Source organism: Monodon monoceros, unplaced genomic scaffold (assembly GCF_005190385.1).
Source record: "Monodon monoceros isolate NGI ecotype Baffin Bay Population unplaced genomic scaffold, NGI_Narwhal_1 Super_Scaffold_21, whole genome shotgun sequence".
Lineage (NCBI taxonomy): Eukaryota > Metazoa > Chordata > Mammalia > Artiodactyla > Monodontidae > Monodon > Monodon monoceros.
The window spans coordinates 128,298,915-128,321,824 of record NW_021703778.1 but is presented as its reverse complement, the minus strand read 5'-3'; the positions used below and the strand labels follow the sequence as shown (position 1 = coordinate 128,321,824).

The window sequence follows — 22,910 nt, the reverse complement described above, 5'->3', positions numbered from 1 at the left end:
CGTAGACTTAATCATGTCACCAGGAAATTGATCTCAGAGCTTGAGGAAAGTTAAAAGGAAGCAAAAACTGGCTTGAGTTTTAAGAGTGTATTTTGGCACGGTCGCCCACTCCCAATCAGACAGGGCATCCTCCCCTACAATGGCTGAAGAGCAAGCGGGCGATCGCGTTTCGGCTAATTTTGAGCCGCGCAGCACGCCGTCCACCGTCACGTGCCGGCCTGCCGCTGCCGCGTAGCTTGGTGGGGGCGGCTCTCCCTGGCGCCGGGTAGGAAGGGAGGCGGCTGTCGTGCCATTCTTAAAGGGACCCGAGGGAAGGCGAAAGGCTGCTGACGGCCGGAAGGAAAATGGTGAGTTGCTGCCGGGGAGGGTGGGGGCCGGCCGGAGGGCTGGGCCAACCCGCCGGGCTTTCCTGTTTGCCAGAACCGGTCTCGGCGGGCAGCGCCCGGGGTGGGTCGGCGGCCGCTTCCGGCCCGGCTGCTGGTGGGTACCCTCAGTCTGAGTCTTGGCCTCCGCCCGCGGACGCTGCCGCCTCGCCTAAGGGCAGCATCCTCCTGCCGGGCCCGGGGTCGAATCGCCCAGCGGGCTTGGCGACTAGGGTGCGACCAGCGCGGGTGGGTGATTCTCATCGGGTGCTTCTGGATGGAAGGCTTTAGCTGCTGCGGCGCTGAAGGGTCGAAGGGGCCGTGGGTCTGGCCCAGCCGAGGGCTCCCCCAAACGCCGGCTTTTCTCCCAGGGCCCGGGCCAGGCCCAAAGGGCCGGCGGACGCCGAGCACTTTCGGTCTGGCCGCCTTTGCTGGGGAGGGCTCGAATTCTGACTCCATTCTCTCGGCCTCGCCTTAGTTTCTTTTTCCTCCTTCCCCTGGCCTGCCTCTAAGGATTTCTCCTTATCCATGCTTTCTTCGAGTTATGGCAGTTGGAAATCTTTTGACCCAGTGCTTTGACCCTTGGCCTTAAAGTAACTGTAAAAAGCTTAGTTTTGCGCTGTCTGGGGGTTCTGGCTTCCGTCTCGTATGGGTTAGACCCCGCGCTCAAAAATAAAGTGTAGAATTAAATTAGTTCCCCAACGAGGATCTCCTGGATCTTTCCCATCGGGTTTTAAAATATGCTTCTCGTGTCTTTAATTACAAGCAAAACACAAAACTCCCACTGTTGTATTCTCTGACCTCCCACTCATTGCTCAACTCACTTCCATCGAATAGATCTTGTCTTGGTCACTAAATCCAAGGGACTCACTCTTCAATTCTCACGTTTCCTGACCTTTCAGCTGCATTCTGGGTGTTGATCACGCTCCCCTCTTTGAAGCATTTTCTTCCCTCATGCTTCCCCCTTGGCTTCTAGGATACAGAACTGGTTTTTCTCCTACGTCGTCTCCTGTTGTTCGTCTGTCTGTGTCCCATGCATTTCTCCTATCCTGTACATCACAAGTAGGAGTCCTAGGCTCCATCCTAATGCTTCATTTAACATTCTGTATTTTTTTCTCCTTCATGTCTTACCTACACTCATAGCTTCAATTACCACTTACCTATATGTAGATGACTTGTGAATTTGTAGTGCACACCTTGCTTCTGAGATCCAGCACAGATTTTATATCCCACTATTTAGTTAACATCCCCTGGGAAGCTTTTCCCCACTTGAGTGCCTCATAGCCCCCTCAGTTTGTCCAAAATAGAACTCATCTCTTTCCCCTCAAACCTGGTGTTCCTCAGTGGTTCCTTAACTTAGTGAAAGGTAGCACTGTTTAAGTCTTAACACAAGCCATAAAGCTTAGGAGTCACCTTTTTTACCGATCCACCCCTGCCAGTATTGTCTGTCACCAGCTCCTTTGTGGTGGTTAAGTGTGGGCTAAAGTCAGGCTGTCTGGCTTGAGTGCTGGCTCCCCTAGTTGCATAACTTTGGGGGAATATACTTAATCTCTCTAAATCTTATTAATAAGTTTATTGCAATTGGGTATACTATAATACCCATCTAATGGGATGGTTTTGAGGATGAAGAGAGATCCATGTAAAGTACATAGCACAGTGTTTTCTCATAGCGTTTAATACACGTTAACAATTATTAACAGAATTCACCTGCTTCTCTTTATCCTCATCAGTCTGTCTAAGCTACTTTTCATCTCTCACCTGGACTAGCCTTGTCAGTTAACTAGTCTTGGTCTGTTCATCCAGGTGCTCTGCCTGTTTCCTTCCTGTCACCACCTACTTAAAACACCTTAGTGGCTTCCCTTTGCTCATAGGATAGAGACCAAAGTACTTAGTATAACTCACTGGGCCCTATGTGGTCCAGCCCCTGCCAGCCTCCTCTTGTACGTGTTACAGCTCGTTCTCTGTGCTTGAGTCACACTGGCCTTTCGTTATCTTAGATGTGCCGTGCTCACTTTAATCAAAGGGCCTTTACATAGGCAGTTTTGGTCCTTTAGATGCCTTTTTCAGGCAAGTCTCCTGTAACCATGCTGTTGTACACTAGTCATAAGTTCTCATAGCATCAAGTTTCTCTCCTTTCTAGCTCTTATCCTAGGTACAAACAAGTGTATATTTTTTTACCTGATGATTTTTATGTATGTCTGTTTTCTAATAGACTTTATAAGCTCCTTGAGGGGCCCATAGTTTTAATCTATTTATCTTATAGCATTGTATCCCTAGCACTTAGCACTTGCTGACACTCATTAAATGTTCATTGTGTGGATTATCCAATAGATGACCACTTGAGTTCAACTCTCCACTTTGTATGTTAATATTTACCATACAGTGTTGTTTTCAGGGTGTTATACTGATTTTTAAATGCTTCTATTGACTGAAAGCATTAGAGTTAGCTGAGCTGTGGTCCTTTTTCTTGTAGGAAGGAATTTTTGGCCTTATTAAGGTATTGGGAGGGGTGAAAATGAAAAAAAAGCAATATAGATTAAATCACAGCATGTTTTTCACTTGGTTTACTATTCTTAGAGTGTCAGGATTGCACAGGCAGCTCTGGGTATCAGAACTGTAAGATAAGACTCATGACAAATTGCTCTTTGCCTACAAAAATCTAAAGTATTTATTAGTTTCTACTAAAGGGTTCTATCTTTGGTTGATGAAAGATTGGAAATTCTAGTTTTCTGATTTATATCTCTTTCTTGAAAGATAGGAAAAAATAGACTAGGCTTGAATACTGCATTCAGGAAGCTCTATATGACTTAGCATTTCTTTCTCTAAAGAGAAGTAAAAGGATGGTCATACATGACTCCTACTGGAGCCTAATTTATTGGATAATATGTATTGGTGGGATGTACTTTCTAATTGTATAAGTAGCACATCCTATGGTATATCATAACTTATGTTACCAGTGTTATGAATTTAAAGGACAACTTAAAATTGATAGCTATTTACTGTTGTAACATATGCTCTTATTTACCCAACACAGGATGAAAAAGCAGCCTTTTCTTAAATTTTCCTTTTAACTTAAAATTTGAAGCCTTAATTCTTTCGGATTGTAATGAGACATGTATTTGGCATTGGTCTCAAAACACTTTTAATTTTCTGAAGAAGTGGGTGGTGGGGGGAGACCCATATACGAAGAGACCAAAGAATGTGGACCTTGTTTGGAACCTGACTCAATCAAACTCACTGTTAAAAAAGAAAAAAAAAAATTAAAACAATAGGGAAATTTGAACTTTGAACTCTACTTGAATAACTCACTGGAATTATTATTAGGTTTTTTTAGGTGAGATAATGTTATTGTCATTATGTTTTTAATGGCACATACTGTCATTTTATTAATACATATTAAAATATTTATAGTTAAAATGACTTTGGGCCTTTCCTATATGACGGTCCATGGGGGCAGTATTGAGGTTTTTGGATGAAATAAGATTAGCTTTGTGTTGATAATGGTTGAAGCTGAGTGTTAAGTGCATAGGATTTCACTATACTATTCTCTACTTTTGTATGTGTTCAAAGTTTACACATTAAAGAAAAAGATTCCCATCCACATGCTTGCAATCAATAGTGCATTTGTACCACTAAAAGAAGAGTGATTTTGATAATTTCCTTGTCAGATTTCTGGAGAAGAGTTTCTAATACTTTTTCATAATTTATAAAAGGTTCTTTGAGTGTTTATATTTGTTTCATCTGGTTTTGCTTTCATAATTCTTAATAGCTCCTTTTTTTTTGATCCGTGTAGTCATTTAATTAAGATATAAAATGTAATTGGTCTTTACTCTTAGGTTTATTTTTCATAACTTTTGCTTCTTTTTATTTTTTCATAGTTGTGAGACTCAAAAATGAACTAAGGCCTTGTTAACTCTAAGTGTAATAAGATGATTTTCCTGTTCTTGCTGCATAGTGCAAAAATAGTATACTTTCTAACAGCAATGATCCTTGACTTTTCCCTTATTCTTCCCTTCCTCTACAGTTCTGATGAAATTGCACATTATTATGTGTCTAGTTCCTTGAGATATTTAGTAGCCAAAGAGAAAGTATACCCTACATATAAGATGAACAAATGTGTATAATTTAATAATGTAGATACAAAGCTTGGTAGATTTAAAAGCTTTTTAAGTGTTCATGTGTTTCACATTAATACTTTCACATAATTATGACATTTGTAGGTGTCAGTATACCTTCATAAAGGTATTAGGTTTTATAACTTTAACATGTACATATGTATATTGAAGTCATGGCATTTGCTAACATGATTTTTGTCTTTTCTAGAGTGAGTCTTTGGTAGTTTGTGATGTTGCTGAAGATTTAGTGGAAAAGCTGAGAAAGTTTCGTTTTCGCAAAGAGACGAACAATGCTGCCATTATAAGTAAGCTAAAAGCGATTGTCTCCGTTACATGGTCTTAGTTTGGAGTTTGGCTTTATCCTGTAGCTACATCGAATAACCTGAACCTTTAGAAAGTTACCTCTTCCAGTTTTAATGCCCCCCCCGCCCCCGCCCCCCTCTGTTAGGTCACTTTAAAAAGTAGCAGCTACTGTAACAGAACAGAGGCAGAGTGTCCTGCCTCCGCCCTCAGCTGCCTACACAGCTCTGGAGAAGATGATCATCTTCTTGGTCACTTGGTCATTTGTAGTGACCCATCCAACTCCATCCTTTAACTTTCAGGGGACTAAAAATAGCCTGGCCGTTCATCCTCAGACACCTTTGCCTACACCTAAAGTGGTACAGTTCAGCATTATGTTCAAAGTGATTTGAGGTCTTAATTCAATTGTAGACTTGAACTCTAGTTTCATGGAGAGTACTTTTAAGTGTCACAGACTTTTGACAGTAGAAAGAATGATTTGTATATTGCCTCTTCCACTGTGAACTGTATGTGATGTTATGGAGATTTCTTTTATATTCTTAGGTAATATTTAATATGTGGGTAGTGATTTAGAAAGATAAAGGAAGGGTGAGGGGGTGAGAATGTAAAACTCTATATACTGTTAACAGAGATGCATCTGGCAGATGTGAATTAATGAGGTGGTGACAGCTTGTTGAATTATGGTTCTTTTACAAACAAATACTACAATGTAGGCATACAGTTCTTTAAAGTGACAATGTGTGTCAGTGCCATTTTGCCACAAAGAGTAAAGCTATTTGAGATCATATTGTGTCTCACAGGATTTACTATGAAATTAGTGCAAAATAAAAAATTGGATAACTTTTCAGAGTAATGGATAAGAATACAGGCATAGATTATCTAAACGTATTTCAGTTTGGCTTTGGGCTCTGTTGCATGTATTTTAATAGAGATATCACTACTATTTGGTAATTCACTTTCTCAGAATACTCATACTGCACCATGAAATCCTGACTCTGGAGAAGCTGGGAATCTGGCGGTTGTTCTGTCCTGACCCTTGGTCCACGTTTTGCTTGCAATTCTAACCATGTGCAATAAACCAGTCTCAGTCACAATGACCTTTTCTTATCATCTAGGAAGTGCATTTGAGTTACGAAGTTCTTCATATACACAGTAAATGTAAGGAGTTGACATAAAGTTCTAAATTAGGTGCTGGGAATTCTGGGTAAAAGCTTTTAAATGCTGACTGCTTGTAGAGTCAAGCTTGTGTTTTATGCTTGTGTTTCTTCCTGTTTTAATTTTGGATGCCAAAAAAGGGCTAGGACTCTGCGGGTTGGGTAGATCAAGTCACATCAGAATCACAGTTTACTCATACTATATTTTTATTTTAGTGAAAATTGATAAGGATAAACGCCTGGTGGTGCTGGATGAAGAGCTTGAGGTTTGTTGGATCAGCTAAATATAGTTTTATCATTAAGCAATTATTATTGCCCAAAAGATGCTATATTAGTTACAGTTACTTCTAAAGCGAGTTCTAAACCTTTAGACATGATCATTATGCATGAAAAGCATGTGCTAATTATTGTGTAGTGCATTGTCTTGGTAATATAATCACCTCCCATAAAACATTAATGAAATCCAGGGTAATAAGTAGTAGAAGCTAGGGCTATATGTCTGGTAAAAACTGAATCAACTTTTTTTTTTTTTTTGGCTGTACGCGGGCCTCTCACTGCTGCGGCCTCTCCCGTCGCGGAGCACAGACTCCGGACGCGCAGGCTCAGCGGCCATGGCTCACGGGCCCAGCCGCTCCGCGACATGTGGGATCTTCCCGGACTGGGGCATGAACCCATGTCCCCTGCATTGGCAGGTGGACTCCCAACCACTGCGCCACCAGGGAAGCCCCAAAACTGAATCAGCTTTATAACTTGCTTCTAAATTGGTTGGCCAGTAATTAAAAACTAAAGCCCTTTAACCTAAGTATTTAGTTTGTCAAGTTAAGTAACTAATTTAGAGTGAAAAGAAATTAACTTTTTTCCCCTAAATCAGATATTGTTGTTGCTCTGAGGAGCTGGCTTATCTCACTCAGTATTTTCTGACAATTGGAACATGAGCATAGACTACTCTGCCTCCCAGCCCCATGTTTAGTTAATACACAGAGCTAAACTGGGTGGGCTGGAGTAGGCTTTCATTGCACTGAGGTTTTAATAACCTCAGCTTATGTACAATTTAGTAAAATAAAATTTTATGTTGTGGTATAAGGTTATGAATTTATACCTGTTAGTAGAATAGGTGCTGGTATATCTCTTAAGAATTTATGGGTAAGAAAATGTTTAAAAGTTGCTTTCTTTATGGTTCCAGGGCATTTCACCAGATGAACTTAAAGATGAACTACCTGAACGACAACCTCGATATCCTTTTCTTAGTGCTTTAGAAAGATTTGTTTTTTTAAAGTGGTCACCATTTTATTTATGAAGTTCATTTGTTCAACTTTTAAAAGACATATTTTACAAAATTTTCTTCTACACCATGATCATGACCAAATTATTCAATAAAATGTATGCTCGTATTGGAAAAGAACCAAAAAATTAATATTATTTTTTAAAAGTTCCTTTTATTATTACATGTTTATAATAAAAATTGAGAAAGAGAATAAATCCATATTAAATCTATACTTTTAATAAATTTATTTGTGAGAGAGTATAAGATGTTATAACTTTTGGGGGGGGGCCATTTATAATTTTGTGGAAAGATAATGAATAATGAAGGTGTGGCCTAAATGGATAGGATAGAAATTTGCCACCCATTAGCTCCCCTGGTGCGTGTTTTCTTTCAGAACTTTGTTGATAAGTACTTGTCTCAAACAGAGCAGTAATTTTAGTTTCCTTAACTTGAGAAAAACCTTCATTGTATATAGTTATAAGTATCAACATGATGATGGAAGAGTTTCATACCCTCTGTGCTTTATTTTCTCCAGTCCTGTTGGTAAGTGAATTTCTTTAAATAGTGCATATTTGGTTCGGATCAAATTAAACCATTTTTATACTAGACAAATTTTATGCTCATTTTAAGGAGGAAAAGTGATGAATAACCTAAATTGCAGTATGTGCGCACGCACATACACACATGAATGCATCCCTAAAAAGAAGTTACTATAAAGCATCATCTCTTAGAACTTGCTTTTCTTAGGATAGATTCCTAGAAGTGTAGTTAGGTGAAATTGTACAGATGTTTTAAGGAATTGATTTTAAGGAAAATGTAATGACATTTTAAAATATCAAAAGTACATTTTCTTCTGTATTTTAATTTTATTTATAAGTATGTGAACTATGTGTATGATTATGATATATATTTGGTGTCTATCTTTAAAATAGTAGTTACCAGTGATATGCCTATAATCTTGAAAATAGTCCCAGAGTAGCTTACATTGGATACTAAAATGGCTTATTGGTATTTAAAGTATCCATTATCACCAGAACTCCCACTGCCACCACCATTCAAGCCCACAATAAAGTTTCTGCTCACTGAACTCCTCCCTGAACTTTATTATTTGTATCATTTATGTAGCACTTAAAATATACTGCAGTCTATTTTTTAATTAATACGTAAACAGACTGTAACCTTTTTTCAGAGTCAATCTCCTGACATTACTGACCCAACAGCATCCCCAAACCTATATGTATTAGGCCTTTGTAAAATTCATCTTGATATTTACTGTCAAAACTAAGTGCTGAAAAGTTTTAAAGTATTTGCAAGGCTCTAAAAGTCAAGATCTTTAGAGATCTATCCTCATTTATTTTTGCTGACCTAAAGCCTTGTTCATTAGTAATATAGCTGTTTCTCTTTGTGCAGGCAGTATGCAGTGTAAGACTCAAAATACAGCCTTTACACATTTAGACAGAAGTGTTTGTAAACTTGATAGCATAGGAAATCCTAAATGTGTCATTTTTATAAAGTAAATAATGAAAACTCATCACTCTTTCAAAATTTAAGTCTCATTTCTACTCTGATCTGTCTCTTCCAGGATGTAAGCCTGAACAACAGATGATGTATGCTGGGAGTAAGAATAAGCTAGTCCAAACAGCTGAACTCACCAAGGTGGCATTTATATTTGACTAACTTGTTGAGACAATTTTTTCCCTTTCTAAATAGAGCAATACCCAAGTAATCTGAAGAGTTAAGTATTTCTTTATATAGGTGAAAGTTATTTAGAACAGAGCAGTAAACTAGAGCTTTTTATTAGTTGGAAATAGAATGATAGAAGTCTTTAACGAAAAGTGTGTTTTTGGAATGAAAATTATAAGTTGATTACAAGAACTCATATTCAAAATATAGGCAGCTTTAGAAAACTACTCAATCTATTGAGAATTTTTCATCTTCCATAATGTAATTTCTAGTAGATAAATGCAGCATTTGAAGCTTCTCTGGGCCCTTTACCATAGACTAAATGAACCAAATTCTGTGCAGGAATTCCATGCTATGCAGTTAACTGTATTGTTTCCAAATCTAAAATTAAAATTTTAAGAATACGTATTAGCTTTATTAAGTTAGAGCATTCTGTTTCATATGAGACACCTGCTTCAAGATTTAACATGTTCCCATTGTTTTATGGCATTTTTGAAGGTTAAAGGTAAGAGTGGTACTTGCTTTCAAACTTTATTTAACTTCCATGCATTAGTTTGAGTTGAAAAAGTATATACATTTAATGTTTTGAAATAGAATTTTACATCACTGGAATGGTATTAAATAATATTTCCTTTCAGTTTTTATTTTAAGGAGAGCAGGGTTTTCCCCTTGGGTGCTTAATTATCAACCCAGGTGATGTTTTTAAGTGCCCTCTGCTTTTTCCCTTTAGCCCACATGATTGTCATTGATACCACCAACTTATAGACACTACTTATCCTCATTTGTACCACGGGAATATGCTGGAGTTGCTCTAAGGGGATTGGGTGGTTAGGAAGGAGCTCTGTTAACAGGCTCATGTCTGCTCTAATCCTAGGCCTGCCCTAAAGTGCTGGAATTAAGGCGTTACAATTTACAAGTTACTTTTACAAATAATCTGATTGAATCCTCACCACAGCTCTGTAAGTTGATGGTGAAACTCCTGTTCTTAGCTGGGAAAACTGAGGTTCAGAGGATGAATGACTTGCCTAGGGTTGTATATTAGTACATTTCAGAGCTAGGATTCAAACTTTCATCTGGCCTCAAATCCCATCCTTTCTGCTCTATTACATTGTCTTACACAAACTGTCTTTTTATAGCCGTTATACTTTCTGGGCCTGTGTGTGTTCAGATTCTGGCTAGAGATTTGTGGCTGTGGACCACTAATCTATCCTTATAAAAACAGCTGTATTCCCTTCACCTGTGAAGGATCAGCACCTGCTCTTCCAGTTCCTAACTGGATTGATTTTAAGTGTGTATACTTGGCTCTCTCTTTTAGTGGGTAATATTTACAGAACTACTCTTTTAGAACATTTGTAGATTTGTGCTTTTAAGAGTTTTGATTTTATGCTGTCTTGATTGCTAAACTTTGGTAACTGAGGCCCTAGCACTCAAACGTAAAAGTATATCTAATTTACACAGATTAAGTCATGACCAACATGAAAGGAAGGAGAATTTGGTATTTAATACTCAAATATACAAAATATTTGATTTTTTCTTAAGGTATTTGAAATAAGAAATACCGAAGACCTAACTGAAGAATGGTTACGTGAGAAACTTGGATTTTTCCACTAATGTGAACTTCTGTGTTTCTAAAGTATTTATGTATTAACCTGACCATACTGGAACCAGACATAAATACTTATTTATGCCTAAAAATGCACTGTTATTTACAGTTTGTTACCTGCAGTAAAGAAAAATTCTTCATTTGTTCAAAGTTTGAACAAAGGGGAAATCATCTTCATAGTAATGAAACTTTGTAAAGTGTTTCCTTATATTTGTAATTGTTAGGTGGACTACTTCTCTCCAGGGACTTTTTGCACTCTTGTGACTAATTTCTACAACTTATGGTTCAGAATTTGTTACTATTTACAGACACCATTGGAAAGTGGGTATTAGATTGTGATAGACAACAGTTGCCTCCTTTTGACAAATACTGGATATTAGCAGTTTATATATGAAAATAGCATATTATCACTTGTCAAATCTTTGAAATCAATTTGGGATAAAAGACTTGAGTGACCCAATTTTGAGCCATGAATAATAACTTACTATAGTATAATCTGCATTACAAGCATTTTTTCCATCAATTCCTTGCCTTCTTAATTTTCTATATCCTTTTAATCAAGTCCAGAAACTTCATCAGTTGCTTGTTCTTAAGGTCTGGAAGTTAGATTTTATAATAAAGTTAGGACTATTAGGTTCTCTTCTTATGGAAAATAGCATTTTAGTCTTAGAAATTGATGGATTGTAACTAATTAAGGGCCTCATTCCTGGTTGTGTCATTTCTAGATAGTTTTGAATCTACGTTAATAACACTTTATTTATAAAGCACCTCTTAATGTCCTGTGAATGCTCGTTATTTTACATGTGTTAATACTGTGCCTTTGTTAGCTTTACATTTAGTTTAAGACTTTTACACTCTGCCAGTATTCCAGATTTGGTGAAATTAATACTTTTGTAAAGGGTCCAAGTAAAACAATTTTCTAATATGTGTATCTGAAATTTGTAATAAAATCAACTTGATATTTTAAAAATTCCAACTATCTACTTGCATTGGTGAATATATGGCAGTTGAGAGTTATAATTTGGGGCATATTTGTGATTAGTTTTGTGCCATAGGAAAAAAAATGGTTATCTTAAAACCTTGGCCATAGTTAATAACATTAACACATCAATAGAAATCTCATCATACATCCTAAATGTCAGAAGATATTCTAAACTGGACACCTGTCTTGTTAGATGATGGCATCCTTGGCATTATTAAAGCAAGGATTCTGATATATAGTGTACTTTAAAAACATATGAGTAACTGTTTAAGATTATCTTGACATTAATTTGACAAAAGGTCTTGAGACTCTAAAGACTACCCAGATTTGGTGAGTGAATTCTTTTATTAAGAATATCTTAATCATTTCAAAACTAGCAAAGGCTTTTTTTTTAATGTTGGCGTATCTCCCATTCATATGTGCTTTGCATTTTTTTAAGGTTTCTGTGCCAACTTTAATAAAGAGGTGAAGATAGTTGGAATTTTCACAATATTGAATCTTCTATTCCAACACTGTTTGGCTTCACTAATCTAAAAAACAGGAAGCAATAGGAAGTTAGTTGGAGATGAGGAAGTGCTAGAGGGGGTATTTGTTTTGGTTAATGAATGGGAAGGGTTCTTTATTCCAATTTCCAGAGAGAGAGAACTTAACCCAGGATGTTTAAGAATTCTTTAAACAGCTATTTTGATATTGGAGAATAATGCTTATAATTATGCAGAAATGCAAATGTAATCCAAGTGACTGGACACTTCTTCTAATGTTTTTGAATGAAGGAAATGAGATTTTGTTTCATCAGGTTCGCAGCAATAAGAGAATCTAGGGCTGCAAGAATGTATTTTTTTAGTGAGGTTCCTTATTTTGTCCTGCATGTTTTAGGTGTTTTTTTGTTTTTTAAATTTAATTGGAAGGTCCTCCATAATGTCAGATAATATTGACCTCCATACACAGAACTCTTAGCTCCCCTGTGCTCTAACAGGGACAAAGAGCTGTGATAAACCATGCTTTTTTGAGCTTGTCTGACTCCTTATCGATAACATGTATTTTTGCAAGACAATAGATGAGGTTAGGGGATCAGTAGAACATTTTTTTCACTTCCTTGGTCCTATAGGGAGAGTTATAGATTCCTTGTCCTAGAGTGTTCTCTGTTTTTTATATATATTTCCCTTTCATCTAACCAAATTTTGCATTGTTCTTTTAAAGTATATTTCCTGTTCAATCTCTTTTTCTGCCTTCTCCCTAATAGTAACTCCAGATTTTGTAATTCCAGTTTTTACATTCCATTTCTGGTACAGCCATTCCCATTCAGCCTTCAAACTTCATCTTTCCTTTTTGGCAGCAGCTTTTTTCTTGGGAACCTCCTTCATGGTCTTCTAAGTCACCATTAGTTTTGAAATTGTTGGCCTTGTATAAGTTCTGCATAGCATCTAATGTTGTCAAAATAGAACTGACTCGTAATCACAGCATGTTTTTTAGTATGGTTTTTGTGGCAACATAAATGATATATGAAGAAAACTGTTCTCAGGTGACTATGCTGAAATTCCAAAATGTCAAAGAGTTTTGAATAGTATTCACTTTGTTCTGGTATTGAAGCAATTATGTTAGGAAAAAAGTTGTTTGGCTGGCTGTTTTTGTTTAATTGACTTCTAAAATAAATGTTCAAATTGTCTATTTCTAAAGTTTACTAAATGCCTAGTGCAGTTAAACATACTCTTGTTTAAGAGGGTGTTGCTGAATTTTGTATTGTCATTACTAAATGGTCTTTGTAGCAAAATGTCAGCACTTTTCTCTCCCTTTTTGTCTCCTATTTTCAGGAGTCGAATGTAGCCATAAACTGTATCCTGGTCTGACACTTTAAAACTTTTCCAGTTAAAGGAGTTTATTGCCAAATTAAATTTGGCTGTCTTTGTTCCCCACTCATATAGATGGTAAGGAAGGGGTTCTTAAAAATATGTCTGGACTACCTTAAAACACGAGCAATGTCATTAATCCATAATGTGGACTAGTGATGAAAAGATATTTTCATAAGAGTTTAAATGCTGACATTTGGTGGAAGGTAGAGAGTAACTCATAATCTATCAATTCAAATATTCTTAGTATAGTTGCTTTCCCTGTTTGTTCAATAGACTGGTAATACTGGAATCTACAGAATTTGAGCCTTTACAACTTATGTGAAGAAGTGTCTCAAACATTTCTGGACGAATCTTATTTTGTATTTCTGGAACAATGTAACTCTTTTAGGCCACTTAACATCAGTGCTCCCAAGTTGAATATTCTTGAGAAATTTGTTTCTTATTATGCCATTTGACATTTCAAATCAGTGATCATCTCCCTATGATATTTAAAACAACTACATTAAGGTTGTGATAGAAACTGTGTTTTCTTGCTTTTTGGAGTATAGTTCATACACGTGTAATTACTTGAATATTGTTTGAGATCACTAACATGCCAGGGTAGTTCCCACTGATTCAGGTGGTCCAATGTAATCTCATTCAGGAGGCTTGAAACATTAATGGTTTAGTCTTGTGAATTTTAACAGTTTCCTGTCATCGTTTAACAAAATCAACAGCTGGCACAACTTCTGAAGCTGTGGTTTCAGTCTGTGCGAGTTCATATTGCATGTTTATTTTGGACAGTCTTCTGTTAAGCATGGTGCTTGTACTGGTTTAAATAAAATGTTAACATGAAAGGACTTACAGCTTTTCATTGTTTACTTGCCTCCTTTCCCTTTTGTTGTTATTTACTATTACCTGCCTGGCTCAATTGTGGCATCTGTGTGAACCACACAGATTCAGTTGTTTACTTTATCTGGAAAAACCGAGAGGCAGAATAAGTGGATCAGTTGGCAAAAGTAGGAACGGGGGAGGGAAAATATAACGAGATTATAAAAATTTCTAAAACTTGGTCTGATACTAAAATGGTTTGTTTGTAGGGGCAGAGGGCATTATTTCAAATGATGAACACTTGCTTTCAAAGGGAAGACTGTAAGTTAGAGGGTCTGTGTATTTTGTAAGAAATCAAATTAAATTGAAGGATCTTTTATTGAATATAGTTTATCACCATTTATTAAACGTCCGTTAAAGACCCTTTCTGCCTATATCACAGACTGTTGTCCGTGGTTTGTGTGTCGTGGGTATCTATTGAATGAATACAAGTCAACAGTACTTAACATAGTATTTAGACTTTACCATATACTTCTTGTGATTGACTATGTAGCAGTCACAGTTTGTTTACTGTTGTGAAAGGAGCTGTTTTTGCCTTCCTATATTCAGGAATCTCACAAGGAGAATTGGCCAGAGGAAACATCTTCCTTATTTCTCAAATTTAGCCACTTAGCTACTCAGACGGCCAGCTCCTAAATTTTTTCACCTTCATTGTCTTTTTGTCCTTTGCAGTTTTCAGCATCAAGAAGCATTTCTAATCACTTACCCTCACAGTGAGGGCCCACTCTCATTTGCATGAGGGCGCACCCTGAGTGGATACTCTCTCCTTGTGCGGTACATTTTTAGCTATGTTGGGAAGCCAGTTAGAGGAAAGATCTTATCGCTGAGCATCAGGGAGTTCTGTCATCCTTTGCTTGAGATCTGCGCCTAGGCTACATGAAAAGCTCCCTGCTGAGGTAACCCTCTCTTCCAATTACAGGAAAGAAAAAGCGGAATGTCTAGGTTGCATCCAAAAGCCGCCTTGTGCTGCCCCGACAAAGCAGGGGGAAGGCCGTGTGTGTGTGTGTGTGTGTGTGTGTGTGTGTGTGTGTGTGTGTGTGAGCGAGTGGGGGTAGGAGTGGGGATGGGGACGTGGGGGGGGCGGGGGATTCTAGACACTGTTACCTACACAGTTAAGTATAGATTCTGTTACCCTGGAATTAAGTCCTGCCGTATTGTGACCTATTCCTTACCTGTAATGGATGGCGGATCCCAATACACCACAGACCTTTGTTAGGTAGAAATACCCCTGCCACTGCTCCTTGCTGAAGGGGCAAGCCTTTAGGCAGCCATGGTTTGTCCCACATGGCTGTACTCCTGTCTGCAGCTCCCTCCCCATCGTCAGTACACACAGGATCTCTCCCAAGGGCCACCAGCCTCTAAGATGTTGCCTAACTGGTACCAAACACTGAGCTGGGCCAATTGCTTTCCCGGTGTCAGTCTTGTTACTTTATAAAGAGGTACAATTCAATTATAGTTCAATTCCTGATATTGGGACGATGATCTCATTCTCTTGAATGAGGCCATTAGCAGTGGGAGCTGAACTTGGAAGAACGCTGTTAGATGGAGAAGAGGCCAAGTGCAACCTACAGAGCAGAGGGAAAGAAGATGCCAGCTGGGGAGGTATAGAATGAAGCAGGTGTGCAGTGAGCAGCTGAATCATGTTAAAGATGGAGCCCTGAATTGAAGGGCCACCCTCCTGGCTTCTAGGTTCCTAGGGCCTCCTTTGATCCAGGGCCATTCTTCAGAGTCCCCCTCGTTCTGAGGCCTGGTTGGTTGGTCAGCTTTTTCTGGGTTCCTCTGTGTGTCTATCCTTACTAGAAACCCTCCATTACTTAAGTCAATATGGACATGTTTGTTCACTTGCATAAAGTACCTAACCCCAGTGCTACCTCTGGTTTCATCTGCCCCTATTCCCTACATTTACACCATCTCCAGCCCACCTTTTATACAAACATGCCCTGGCCCTGTCCCCAACCAACAGAAACACCTCTTCCCCATGCTGCTGCTGCCTGCCAAAATCAGTGATCTTCAAAAAGCATCTCAAATGCCATTTAAACCATGAAGTCTGCTGTTTGTTGGACTAAATATAGCATCTTAAAACACACACACACACACACACACACACACACACACACACACACTTTACGGCCAGGAGCCCATTGCCCAGGTGCACCCTCAGGACAGAACAACCAACCCCCCCGACCCCCCGCAGTCCCCATGGGGCCAGTTCCTTCCAGCCCTGTGGCTGTCTCCATCCCTTGAGACCTGGTAACTGGCTTTGACTGAAACAATCTGCTTGATGGCAGTATGGCTCCATAAATGCCAACTAAGTGCCTAACCCTAAGCAAAAGGTAGAAAAGGTCTACCACTCAGAGGAATCCAGTGACATTTTTGGTTATCTCTTTTCTTGTCTCTGGAGGAATTCTCTGGCTCCATAGCTTTTCTGGTCGCTCTTAAGAATTATGGAATTATGCTCAGTTTTTCAGGTAATACAAATTCCAGTCTAGCCTAATGTCAGAACTTCAACATCTTACTTTCTTTAAAGCTCCCTCCCTCCCTCCCATCTCCTTTTCCTCTACTCTGCCTCCTTCAAGCTTGTTCCAGGCTGGGAAACCCACCGTGCGACGTGGGGTGTGGCCTGTCCCGCATTATTGCCCTGCTTTGCTCCTCCATTCACTAGGTGTCTTTGGGCCCTTAAAGACTGGAGGAAATGGGCAACATAAGGGAGAAGGAAAAGACTTATTAACCTGGTACAGATGTAACCTGGAGTTGGTGCCCTCTGGCGTGGTCAGTGTCAAATACCAACTTTTTTCCCCCATGGAATGATTTCGTGGGTTTCTTGCCAATTCCCCCAGTGGGGGCTTTGGCTGCAAGACCCTTGACTCGGGTCATGCCCCCTATGGCTGGTGACTTTACAACCGTCCCTCCCAGCTCTTGGCTTCTAGCAGTCAACTCTGGTACCCTCCCTTTGTTTCTCCAGTCTGGCATTTTGAGCAGGGCCTGCAAGAAACACGTGTCTTTGCCTTGCTGCCGTCAGGGACTGTACAAATCTCTCGTTCTGCCATCAGGGTCAGCTCTCAGATCTAGCCCTGCGTACCTCTCTGATCTCATTCTGTCCTATTCTAGCCCACTACACCTGAGCCAAGCTGCCTTATTTTTGTTCCTCCAACAGCAAGCTCAGTCTTTCTCACTAGCTGTAGCTTCTTCCTGGGAAGATTGCCTGCTCTCCCCTCTGCACACCCCTCATCCCTTCCCCTGCAATATTCCTGTGGCTGGCTCCTGTATTCTGAACTGAGCTTAAGTGGTGCCGCTCAGAGGCTTTCCTATCATCCTTCCTATGGTGGCAACACATTGATACTCACGTCCCATCTGTTCTCATTCTCTGCGTAGCACTTAACCACCATCTGATACTTTTCTAATTTATGTAACTGGTCTGATGAAGGATTCTCAAACGGAATATTATAACAAATTTTGGGTTGTTTTTTAAAAAACTGTTACCTCTGTTCCTTGTCAAGCCTCTCTTTTTCCCTCTGGTTAGAAAGCTTCCTTAATGATATATTTCCATAACATGTCAGTCGCTTAGTTGTTAAAAGTGCCTTTTCTGTTACTAAGATTCAGTTCTGTTCCTTTTAAAAATTCCGTCTCAGATTTGATTCAGACCTTTTCTCCCCATCAGCACAGGCTAAACTTGTGGCTGGCAGTGGTGGGGAGCACCCATCCTCAGTCCCCTTGCACTGCCTTTCTCACTTATCCCCCTGGCGTAGCGATGGGGAAGAAGGAGACAGGAAAGGTGTTAGCTAATGCACCTGCCCAGGGCAGGCTGTTCTCCTGGAGGGCTTTCTTTCTTTGAGCATCCATCTCGTGCTGCTGGTGAGTAGGTTGCTTACTTCTGGATGTCATTGCTTCTTTATTTAACACCAACTGGCTGTGGTTCCAAGAGTGGGACAAGTATTCAAACAATGATTCTTTCCTGGGGGTCATCTTTTGGATTTTAGATGTCTTTTGGGGGTTTCTTCATGATTACTCTTTCTACAAATTTTGTTTTACTGGATTAATAAGTATCATTTGCCCCCATTTTCTTAGTTTTTAATGTATTCATTGCTATTTTTTGCCCAAATACCCCAAGAGATTAATAAAATGCCTAGAGCAATTCTTCCCAATACTTCAGCATATAGGAAAAGCTGTCAGTTCCCTTCTTCTCCTTGGAGCCCTACTTCCCTGCCTCCCATCTTCCCTCTAAATCTGCACACACACTGGATGCTCTATAGGTATGAGGCCAGATGTCATCCTGAAGTTTCCCCCTCTTGCTTCTTAGTTGGAGCCCCTCGGTTGGATCCCATGTATTCCCTGTCTTGTTAACTCATTACGTTGAGGCTCATGGCACAAGGGAGGAGAGCTTCTGTGTTTCTGAAAATGTTTTTCCTCCATACTCACAGTTAATTTGTGGTTTGGCTGGTGTGCCAGATAGTTTTGGTTTGCTTCTCCAGACCCACTCTCTGCCCTTCTCCACCCTGGTCTGTGCCCTCAAGGAGGCTGATGTTAGAAACTATATCAACTGGCTCCTTTGCCTTCTGGTTTCTTTTTGATTTCAGCCAACCTCTAAGAAGGATAGGGGGTGAGGATAGGGTATTTATTCCCTCCATCACTCCATTAGGGCTTCCTCCACAGGCTGTGGCCCTCCACTGAAAGTCATTCCTGCACTCAAGGTAGTTCTCTCTACATGATCTGCTTTTTCTGAATCCTGGTAACCACCACCTCCTCTTCATCCTTGGGTCTGGTGATGGGAACAGCAAAGCTTTGAGGACTCCAGCATCCCTTCCCACTCTTTAGTAATAGCCCCTTTTCAAAATCCCCTCAAATTATTTGAATTTAGAGTGGCATCTCTTTTCTGGGTATTAAATTCTAAGATGGAAATCAATTGCCCTCAGAATTTTAAGGTCATTGCTCCTCCACCTTCTACCTTCAATGTGCTGTTAAGAAGTCTGATGGGGCTTCCCTGGTGGCGCAGTGGTTGAGAGTCCGCCTGCCGATGCAGGGGACACGGGCTCGTGCCCCGGTCCGGGAAGATCCCACATGCCGCAGAGCGGCTGGGCCCGTGAGCCATGGCCGCTGAGCCTGCATGTCCAGAGCCTGTGCTCCGCAACGGGAGAGGCCACAACAGTGAGAGGCCTGCGTACCGCAAAAAGAAGTCTGATGCCCGTTGGACTCCAATTCTTTCATAAATTACATTCTTCTCCTCTCAGGAAGCTTTTGGGATCTTCTTATTTCTGGTGTTGTGAAATGTCTCTGTGATGAAACTCGGTATGGATCTGGTTTCATTCATTGTGCTAGATATCTGATGGACCATTTGAATCTGGGGATTCATATTCTTCAATTTGAGGAAAATTATTTCCCATTATTTATTTGGTACAAATTAGGTACAGGCTTAATTTATATGATACATACACAATCATAGTTGTCAGCAATATTTGTATTTGTATACATACTGATATTTTCTCTTTAAACATGTTTTCTATTCTAGAGAAGAATCTCCAAACAAAATCTCACCATGACTTAATTTCAGTACTAGCTCTTCATGTAGTTTGTAGATATGAGCTTTTATTTTATTTTATTTATTTATTTTTTGGGTGCGTTGGGTCTTCTCTGGGTGCGCGGGCTTTCTCTAGTTGCAGTGTGTGGGGGCTACTCTTCGTTGCGATGCACGGGCTTCTCATTGTGGTGGCTTCTCTTGTTGTGGAGCATGGGTTTTAGGTGTGAGGGCTTCAGTAGTTGTGGCATGTGGGCTCAGTAGTTGTGGCGCACGGGCTTAGTTGCTCCGTGGCATGTGGGATCTTCCCAGACCAGGGATCAAACCCACGTTCCCTGCATTGGCAGGCGGATTCTTAACCACTGCGCCACCAGGGAAGTCCCTAGATATGAGCTTTTAAATTGTGAATGTTCTGTTCTGTGTGGCATGTTTTACTTATACAGATGTAATAGGAGGTGTTGATTAATAGGAGGTTGTTGTCCTTGCTCTATGATCAACTAAACTAGAGCTATAAGACTACAAATGCCAATGAGTTAACTTCTATCTGGAGATTTTCTAAAAGGTGGCAAGGCTATTCTAATGCTTTCTTTCTCCCTTGAATTGCCCTTATCATCTCATCTAAGCCCAGGAACCAAGGATTGGTGGCTCTTCTCCAGTTTCATCTGCATTATCTCTTAACATGCAAGTACCTTTCTTTTTCTGAGATCTCCAAAGTTTGCCATTGTTCCCAGGCTGCCTGGAAGTGATATCCTTGACCACCTGTAAACCTGGAACCCTGTAAGTCTAAAACAAACTTCAGATCAGTTCCCAGTGAGGAATATGAAGTGGATTCCATATTCCCATTAAAAGATAAACAGAGGCACGTTAAAATTGACAAAGAGTTTATTTGAGCAAACAGTGATTCAAATCAGGCAGCACCAAACTGGAAGTGATTAGGAGCTTTCTAAGGGAAAGGCTTTTATAGAATAGAGGCTGAAGCAAAGCAAGGAAGTTATTTGACTGGTTATACATACTTAAGCAATTGCCTTATTTGGAAGAGCCTAGCTAACTGAGACTGGTTGTTCTAGCCAGAGCAACTAGGCAAGAAAAAGAAATAAAATGCATCCAAATTGGAAAGGAAGAAGTAAAACTGTCTCTGTTTGCAGATGATATGAACTTAAACATAGAAAACCCTAAAGACTCTACAAAAAAACTGTTGGAACTAATGAAGGAATTCAGTAAAATTGCAGGATACAAAACCAAGATACAAAATTCAGTTGTATTTCAATTCACTAAAAACAAACTATCTAAAAAAAAGAAAACAACCCCATTTACAGTAGCATCAAAAACAATAGAATACTTAGGAATAAATTTAACCAAGGGGGTAAAAGATCTGTCCACTCAAAACTATTAAGACATTGATGAAAGAAATTGAAGAAGACACAAGTAAATGGAAACATATCCCATGTTCATGGATCAGAAGAATTAATATTGTTAAAATGTCCATACTACCCAAAGACATCTATGGATTTAATGCAATCTCTATCAAAATTCCAACAGTATTTTTCATAGAAATAGAAATAAAAACAATCCTAAAACTCATATAGAGCTACAAAAGACTCCAAATAGCCAAAGCAATCCTGAGAAAGAAGAACAAAGTTGGTGGCATCACATTCCTTATTTCAAACTTTATCACTAAGCCATAGTATTCAAAATAGTATCGTACCAGCGTAAAAACAGACACATAGACCAATGGAACAGAATCAAGAGCCCAGAAATAAACCCATGCATATACAGTCAACTAATATTTGACAAGGGAGCCAAAAATACTCAGTGAGGACAGGATAGTTTCTTCAATAAATTGTGTTGGGAAAACTGGATATTCACATGCAAAAGAATGAAATTGGACCCCTGTCTTACACCACTCACACAATTAACTCAAAATGGATTAAAGACTTAAATGTAAGACCTGAAACTATAAAACTCCTAGAAGAAAACATAGAGAAAAAGCTCCTTGACATTGGTTCTTGTCAACAATTTTTTGGATATGACACCAAAAGTGGAAGCAACAAAAGCAAAAATAAACAAGAGGAACTACATCAAGCTAAAAGCTTCTGCACAGCAAAAGAAACAATCAGCAAAATGAAATGGCAACCTACAGAATGGGAGAAAATATTTGCAAACCATCTATCTGAGAAGGGATTAATAACCAATATATATATTAATAACCAATATAAGGAACTCATACAACTCAGTAGCAAAAAACCTCAAACAATTCTATTAAAAATTGGGCAAAGGACTTGAAAGACATTTCTCCCAAGAAGACACGCAAATGGCCAATAGGTACAAGAAAAGATGCTCAACATTACTAATCATCTGGGAAATGTAGATCAAAACCACAATGAGATATGACCTTGTACCTGTTAGAATGGCTATCATCAAAAAGACAGAGATAACAAGCATTGTCAAGGAAGTGGAAAAAAGGGAACCCTTGTGTAGTGGTGGTGGAAATGTAAATAGGTATAGCTACTATGGAAAACAGTATGGAGGTTCCTCAAAAAATTAAAAGTAGAACTACTGTAAGATTCAGCAATCCTACTTCTGTGTATTTATCCAAAGGGAATGAAACTACTTTCCTAAAGAGATACCTACGTCCCCCTGTTCATTGCACCATTATTTATAATAGCCAAGACATGGAAACCACCAAAGTGTCCATTGATGGATGAAAGGATAAAGAAAATGTCACACACACACAAACACATACACAGAGTAATATTATTCAGCCATAAAAAAGAAGGAAATTCTATCTTTTGCAACAATAGGAATGGCCCTTGAGGGCATTATGCTAAGTGAAGCAAGTCAGACAGAGAAAGACAAATACTGTATGATCTCACTTATGTGTGGAATCTAAAACAGATGAATTCATAGAAATAGAGAGTAGAAAGGTAGTTGCCAAGGGCTGGGGGTGGGGTGGTGGTGGAGGGAACTGGGAGATGCTGATCAAAGGATACCAGCTACCAGCTATAAGATGACTAAGTTCTGGGGATCTAATGTACAGCACGGTGACTGTAATTAACAGTACTGTATTATGTACTTGAATGTATTGATATATTGTTGTACTGTTAAGAGAGTAAATCTTAAATGTTATCACCACACCAAAAAAATGGTAATTATGTGAGGTGATAAAGGTGTTAACTAACCTTACTGTGATAATCACTTTGCAATATATGTGTATCAAA

General features: G+C 39.2%; 1 protein-coding gene across 2 annotated transcripts; it reads left to right on the top strand.

Moving 5' to 3' along the window:
- The first annotated feature begins 249 nt into the window (after positions 1-249).
- GMFB (glia maturation factor beta) lies at positions 250-14,487 on the top strand. 2 transcript variants are annotated; one of them, XM_029239387.1, is made up of 7 exons: positions 250-347; positions 4,686-4,782; positions 6,148-6,197; positions 7,115-7,164; positions 7,656-7,738; positions 8,778-8,851; positions 10,418-13,228. In XM_029239387.1, the coding sequence occupies exons 1-7, from the start codon at positions 345-347 to the stop codon at positions 10,487-10,489; spliced, it is 429 nt and encodes a 142-aa protein (XP_029095220.1). In that variant the 5' UTR covers positions 250-344; the 3' UTR covers positions 10,490-13,228. The 2 variants fall into 2 exon arrangements, with proteins under 2 accessions (XP_029095220.1, XP_029095221.1); XM_029239388.1 differs by lacking the exon at positions 250-347 and adding an exon at positions 422-480 and having other exon boundaries at positions 10,418-14,487.
- Positions 14,488-22,910: the final 8,423 nt, after the last annotated feature.